The sequence below is a fragment of the Leopardus geoffroyi genome, chromosome E1, assembly GCF_018350155.1.
Source record: "Leopardus geoffroyi isolate Oge1 chromosome E1, O.geoffroyi_Oge1_pat1.0, whole genome shotgun sequence".
NCBI classification, from domain to species: Eukaryota; Metazoa; Chordata; class Mammalia; order Carnivora; family Felidae; genus Leopardus; species Leopardus geoffroyi.
Window position 1 is genome coordinate 35,628,389 of NC_059330.1, and position 7,181 is coordinate 35,635,569.

A 7,181-nucleotide genomic window follows, 5' to 3' on the forward strand; every position below is an offset into this window, starting at 1 on the left:
CCACTCCTTCAAGCACCGTGTTCCTTCTCTCAGGGCGGGACCGTGCGTTTCTATACACAACCTGGGACTGGACAGAAGGGAACAGCAGGAAGGGGGGGGGGCGTTCAGCAATGGGGAGACAAGCGGTAGGATCCTAAGATCTGGGGAGAGGCCTCTCTTACAGGGGAGCAGAGCACCAGGCAGGGAGGAGCCACACGGTCCCCCTCCCTTGTCACCGACCATTTCCAGGGTGACAAGGCCCCCTCGGGCTTGTAGCCAGGCCCCACACAGTGCCCCATTGTGCACCTGCCACCAAGGGAATGCAGCCAAAGGCGAGGCGGGTGTTGCATCAGAGCGCTGAGCCCGGGGATCAAGTGCTGGGGCAGCAATGGAAGAGGTCTGGTCCCTCCTTTGGTATCATTGGCCTTTCCAGCAGGGGAGGGAGGGGTGGGAGTCACAGGAAGTGGCCTCGGGGGTCAGATAAGCCGAAGGAAAAGCAGGGTAGCTGGAAGGACCGAGAATAGGTGGAGCTTCACACACACACACACACACACACACACACACACACACGAAAGGAGCCAGAGAGAGGACCCAGACCTGGGGGCAGCATCTACAGGCCGAGAGGGGCTCCCAGAGGGTCCTGGGACCGAACACTACTGACCATGCTGCCCTGCCTCCCCCTGCTTCTCCTGATGGGGCTGCCTGCATGCACCGGGACAGTTGACGAGAAACTGGCACTCGGAGCTGAAGCAGGGTCCTGGGTAACCGTGACCCTGGAGGAGGTACCTTTGGGGTGAGGCAGGGGCTGGTCCGTGGTGGAGGGGTTAGAAGATCCCTTCCGCCGGTGCCAGGAGAGTAGGTTGTACATTGTTAGCCGTGTTGTCTGACTCCCCTCTGTGGGTAGGTTCAGGGCCGTGGCCCCTGGCCTGGCAGACCTCCGAAGGGACACATGTACATGGAACAGTGGGTGTGTGTGTGTGCGGGGGGGGGGGGGGTGAGCGTGGGTGTGTGAGTGTGTGTTTGTGTCTTAACATATACTATGTTCCTGGCACTGGCCTAAATGCTTCATAAATATTCACCAATTTAATCCTCCTATCAGCCTTGTGGAGAAGATACCATTACTATCCCCATCTCACAGATAAGGAAACTGAGGCACAGAAAGGTCAAACAGTCTGTGCAAGGTTACGCAGATTCAGCAGCACAACTGCGCATTTGCCCAAGGTCAGATTTGGTGTATCCGTCCGTCAGAGGACATTTTCCAGAATTTCCTTCCTTTTTTAATTTTTTATATTTATTTACTTTTGAGAGACAGAGAGAGACAGAGCACAAGTGAGGGAGGGGTGGAGAGAGAAGGAGACACAGAATCCGAAGCAGGCTCCAGGCTCTGAGTGGTCCGCACAGAGCCGGACGCGGGGCTCGAACTCACAAACTGCGAGATCATGACCTGAGCTGAAGCCTGACGCTCAACCAGCTGAGCCACCCAGGCCCCGCCCCTCGCCCCCCCAGAATTTCCTTTCAAAGGGGGGACCAACTTGGGGCGGGACCACTGTTTCATCTTCTGTATAGAAACTCTTACTTCCTGATAAGAGTTTGATTGCCAGTATCTTCTACTAAACTGGGGAGAAACCCAAAAATTAGGCACACAGCCTCTGTGCCCCGACTCCATCTGATTGGGAAGACAAAGACCCTGACCTTGGGCAGCTCCCAGACAGGGGAGTGAGGCCAGCAGAGCAAACAGGACCAGTGTTCTGTGAAGGGTTTTAGGAGAGCAAGCCTGAGCCTGGCTCTCCCAGTCCCAGGATGGTCAGTGACCCTGGGGTCACTGGGAGAGCCATCGAAGGAACAGCCATTTGTGGTGGATTTCCAGGAACCCCTGCTTTGTCCCCGAGTGTGGTCGAGAAGACAGCAGGGTGGGCAGTGCTGGGTTCAAGTCTCCGCTTCTCCACTGACGCTGTGCGACCTTGGGAAGGTCACGGCTGCTCTCTGGCCGTGAGTGTCCTCACCTGTAAAATGGGAAGCGAGGGAAGATGATCCCCGAGACTCTTTGCAAGCTGTGACATGCTTTGCAGCATCTGTGCCAAACATCACGGGACCTGGCCCAGGCCCAGGGACACCGAGCCGCGTGACGGGGAGCTCTCTACGCAGCCATGCGAGAAACAGCACCTCACCCGGTCTGCTGGGCTTCCCAGCCCCCGGAAGCTGGGAGTAGAGGAACCATTTCCACGAGGGAGGTGACGGAAGGAAGGAACAACGCAGGGTCAGCATGACTTGTCACCTCCCCCCGCTCTGAGGGATCCCCCACATGCAGCTATCCCTGGAGCTGGGGATTTGGGTTAAATGCATGAGGAGGGCTTCAGGCAGGGGGAGGAGTCTGTCCCGGGTAAATGGGGACCAGTGTCTAGCCACCCAGGAGGGTGGGAGAGAGGGGAGTCTTGTTTCATTCATAAGTAGCCATTCTCTCCAGCTTGCCTTTGAAGGCCGCCTTTTACCCAAAGTGGTTTTCACGAGCTTTTCAGAAACGGGTCCAGATCTCCAAGGAGGCTTTTCCGGTTCCAGGCCAGGCGAGGCGACTCCAGCCAGGTGGCTCATGTTACTTGAGGGCTCTAGCTGCCTGTCTTCAGCCTTCCTGGGAAAGGAGACCCCCATCCTCCTCCCTCTTTCCAGACTGCCAGAGAAAGGGCCCCTCTTCAGCATTCTGTATCCCACACCTGCTGTGTTCTAGGCTCTGTGCCAGGTACTGGGCGCACAGAGATGTGAAGATGGCCTAATGACTGTCACCCATTGTCACTCTCTCCACTAGCAAGCCTTTCTCCCTCTCGGCAGAGCTGAGCAAGCCCTTCGGGGTTAAGGCCAGAAAGTGAGAGGACATTGGCCCACATCATGAAGGCTGATGGAAAAATGAGAACTTCAACCCATAGCCCTCGGCCCAGAACTTTCAGCCCAGCAGCTCAAGGATGAAAAGGTCTTTGGGGGCACCTGGGTGGCTCAGTCGGTTGAGCGTCTGACTTCGGCTCAGGTCACGGTTCGTGAGTTCGAGCCCCTCGTCAGGCTCTGTGCTGACATCTCGGAGCCTGGAGCCTGCTTCAGATTCTGCGTCTCCCTCTCTCTCTGCCCCTCCCCCACTTGCACTCTGTCTCTCTCAAAAATAAATAAACATTAAAAAAAAAACTAAAGAAAGAAAGAAAGAAAGAAAGAAAGAAAGAAAGAAAGAAAAAGAAAGAAAAGAAAGAAAGAAAGAAAGAAAGAAAGAAAGAAAGAAAGAAAGAAAGAAAAAAAGAAAGGAAAGAAAAGAAAGAAAATGCCTTTGCCCAGGGTCATGGCCTCCACCCCAGGCCTCATGCCATGTTCCATATGGGAGACCCAGGCTGTTGGGTAGGGCACACGTTGTGGGGGGGGGGGGGAGTCAGGGGAGAAGCAGTGGGAGTGAGAGTGCAGGGGGAGATCTCCTGCCTTGCCTACCAGGTGCCCACCATGAGTTCATCAGCTGCCCCCCACCCCTTGTCTATGCTTGGAGACATTTCTAAGAGCAGAACCCAGGCCTTGGAGGCAGACTCCTTGGGTTCAAATCCTGCCTCCACCACTTCCTGTGTGACCTTGGACAAGTCACTTACCACCCCCCCCACCCCATAAGTCTTAGTTTCCCCATCTGCAGAGTGGGGATAAACCACAGTCACTACTTCATATGGTGTTTGTGAAGAGTAAACGAGATTTTGGCCTTTGAGCCAGGTGACCCAGATTCAAGTTCTGGCTCCGTGTCTGGACAAACCAATCTCTCCGTGCCTCGGTGTCTTTGTCTGTAACCTGGTAACCATACCGGTTCTTAGTTTGGTGTGGTTTCAGCGGGGATGAAATGAGTTCATATGCGGAAGCGCCGGGAACCGTGTGAGGAACGTAACAGGCAGAACGTTAGCTATCTATTGTGTCTAGTAGGCACAGTATTGGGTAAAGAATGCACCAGAGCCGCGTGCCCGCACGGAGCAGGGGTCATGACATTGCTGGTGTTCAGGCTGCCCTCCCGGTCTCGTCTCCGGCCTCTAACGATGAACTCTTTGCTTCCCCAGGACGGTGTCGTCCCCCACATTCAGCTCACGCTTCAGGAGGTGAAAAGAGGCAAAACGAGCCAGTTCTTTGGGCTGATGGGGAAGCGGGTGGAAGGTGAGTGACAAAGATGGGCGCTGTCCAGACAGGGGTGGTTCTGAGCGGGTTCTGTGAAACCAAGCCCAGGCACCAGGCCGGTAGGGGTCACCCGTGCCATAGGGTGTCCGTATAAATGATCATCAAACAGCGACGCTTTGTGGAGAGTTCACTAGGCCAGGCTACAGGTGTAAAAACCAGGGCTGCCTCTGGCATGTCGGGGTGCAGCCACCCTAAGGGTGAGGGCATCGAAAGTCAGATGCTCAACCGACTGAGCCACCCAGGCGCCCCTGTTTTGTTTTGTTTTTTTAACAACTACATACTTACATACATATGCAAACAGATACGGAAATTTCTAGAAGGATAGACATCAAACTGTCAACAGTGGTTACATCGAGGCTGGGAAGTGGAGGTGAGGGGAAGAGGGTGAAAGGGACTTTAATTTTGACTCCACAAACCTCTCATTACTTGACTCTTTTTATAGTGGGTATGTATTCAAAGGCTGCTTTTGTAATAAAAAAAAAAATGCACATTAAAAAAAAAAAAAAGGCACCGAGCCCCAAAGAGCCACCAGGGAAGCAGTGTGGCTCTCACTCCTTCTTTCTCTTCCCCCCAGGAATACCTCCTATCCAGCCAGAGAGAAGAACAGGTAAGTGTTGTCTAGGCTTTCCTCTCAGCCTGCTCCCTGGGGAGGGCGGAGTTGTCCCAGCCACTAACAAGCCAGAGGTGGGGGACATGTTCTGGCCAGGGGCATGCCAGGCTGGCATCGGAGAGGGTGGGGCCAGCCTGGTTTGGCCACACACTAGGCTTCCTGGCTGTTTCCTTAGAGAGGTGGTCTGTGCCTGTGGGGTCAGGGGCGGCGGGGGGTGGGGAGTAGTTGCAGGGATAAGGAAAAGACAGGATGCAGCCAGTTCTGCCCAAAGGTTTCAAAATCACTTTGGGTCTAAAGCCTGGAATTGGAAAAACTAACCAATCCATTGCCCACACTGAGCCTAGAAGGATCTGAAAAGTGCAAATCTGAGCAGCCGGTACCCTGCCCCAAATCCCTGGTGAAAAGGGGGGGGGGGGGAATCAAAAGAAAACCGACCAACCTTGACCCACCACACCCTCAGGACTCAGGATCAAGTCCAATGCTCTGACGACTCACCACATCCTCCGGGCTGCTCTCACGAGCTTGACTCCAAGCCCCACCTCTCCTTCTCCCACTGCCTGCCCTACCCTGGGCGCCGTGCTGTCCTTGGCACATTGCCCTGCCCTGCCTTGCTGGGTCACGTCACTGGTGTCCCCAGAGTGGCGCCCCTCCCACCTCGGGCAGGAGCAGGTCTGCTGTCTCCTCTGTACCCACGACGCGAGTTTCCATCAGTGAGAGGTGCCCCCTAGGTGTCTGTGGAAAGAACGGCAAAGGGAGGGACGGCGAAGGAGAAAGAGGCAGAAATCAATGAATGAATCAGTGAGCAAAATGAACCAATCCACGGTTCTTCCTCAACTCCCAGGATGCTTGAGGAACGACTGCATTTACAAGGCCCCAGGGCTGGCCCTGCCCTGCCCTGCCCTTCTTGGGTCCCAGGACGGCCTTACTGTGCCGCTCTCCTTTTCTGTCTCTTCTAGCTCCACCCCCAGGGCACCCACCAGCAGGCACAAAGAGCGTGGGGCCTCCTGGGCAGGGCAGGACCCTCTAGAGAAGGTAGGTGAGAGCCTCCAGCGGACCGCAAGGGCATCAGGAGAAAGCGACCAGACGCCTCACCGCGTCTCCACGGTGGGGGCCCAGCAGCTGGACAAACAGAGCAGGGTCCCCACCAGCCATTAGGCAGATGTCCCATAGAAGAACGCAGCTGAGGTGCAGGGAAGCGGTCCCTTTGATGATCCAGGCCCGAGACAGCTGTAGTCCTGAAGCTGGACCCTCTCCATCCAGATGACAAGTCCTCTGTTTCCCCCACCCCCCCACCCCAAGACTCTTTTCGAAATGTCTGAGCGATTCCATCTGAAGGGCCATGGAAGTCACCTCAGTACCAACACAGGATCAGTGTCCCTCCATGCAGAGTGTGGGGCAGGGATCGTCATTTTGCAGGGATGGGAAGCAACTTGCCCAAAGTCACACAGTGAGCTGAGGACAGCAGGGACGAACGCTGGGTCTCCTGCTGCCTAGTCCGCTGCACCTTATACATCTCCAGGAGGGCCTCTGGCCTTTCAAATACTGGATTAGCACTGCCCTTCTTTTAGACAGAATAGCTGAGGGCTGGCCCATCCGTGCTCTGGAGGCGCTTACGATTGAATCCGGGAAGATACGATACCCGACAGATGAACTTGTCATTTGTCCAACATATGTACAGCCTGGGGGTAGGGAAGTGGAGGGCCCAGAGGGGAGTCACTGGGGAAGCCCTCCAGGGGTGGGGGGTGGGGTGGGACAGACAAGGCTCTTCTAACAGCCACCGTCATGCACAGAACCCTTCCCAGGCAGAGAGGACAAGGACCACGGGTCAGAGTGAGAGCGCCCACCGCACACGTCCCAGGGGCCGAAACCCCGTCTCCTTACCTGGACGTTCCAGCTGACAGCGGCCAGGCCAACGCGCTTCTCCGTGCGTGTCCCAGCCAGCTCACTGAACTCACTGCGGTTCCTTCCAGGACTCTTCATTGTTAGGCAATGGTGACGCATAAAGGCACTGTTGTCTCAGTCGTGAGCTGGGGCTGACCCTGCCCTCCCTCGGCTCTCAGCCCCCATCTGGCGACTAAGCAAGGGCCGAGTGCTACCTGCTTCCACGTCTCCTGTGCCTGGAACACAGTAGGGGCTCAATAAACGGACAAACAGTGGGCAGTTTCTTCTCTGGCACAGGGTAGATGGCAGGAATGCCCAGGGACCCGGCAGGGCAGCAGGCGAGGTCTTTTCCAGAACCGCAAAGGGAAACTCTAAACAGCCCTGGTCCCCACCTTTGGGACACAGGTAAGCAGGACAGCCCCAGCCTGAAAGCAGACACCCTTTTCCCTACTCACAGGGCATCATCTCAACGACCCGAATCCATGGGTCCACTGACCTGGAGAGGAATTGGATCCCAGGTCCTCCTTCATCAATT

The 7,181-nt window shown here is 55.8% G+C and overlaps 1 protein-coding gene across 2 annotated transcripts; it reads left to right on the forward strand.

Moving 5' to 3' along the window:
- The first annotated feature begins 443 nt into the window (after positions 1 to 443).
- TAC4 (tachykinin precursor 4) lies at positions 444 to 6,921 on the forward strand. 2 transcript variants are annotated; one of them, XM_045488460.1, is made up of 5 exons: positions 446 to 761; positions 4,041 to 4,134; positions 4,730 to 4,762; positions 5,722 to 5,797; positions 6,556 to 6,921. In XM_045488460.1, the coding sequence occupies exons 1-4, from the start codon at positions 642 to 644 to the stop codon at positions 5,790 to 5,792; spliced, it is 318 nt and encodes a 105-aa protein (XP_045344416.1). In that variant the 5' UTR covers positions 446 to 641; the 3' UTR covers positions 5,793 to 5,797; positions 6,556 to 6,921. The 2 variants fall into 2 exon arrangements, with proteins under 2 accessions (XP_045344417.1, XP_045344416.1); XM_045488461.1 differs by lacking the exon at positions 5,722 to 5,797 and having other exon boundaries at positions 444 to 761.
- Positions 6,922 to 7,181: the final 260 nt, after the last annotated feature.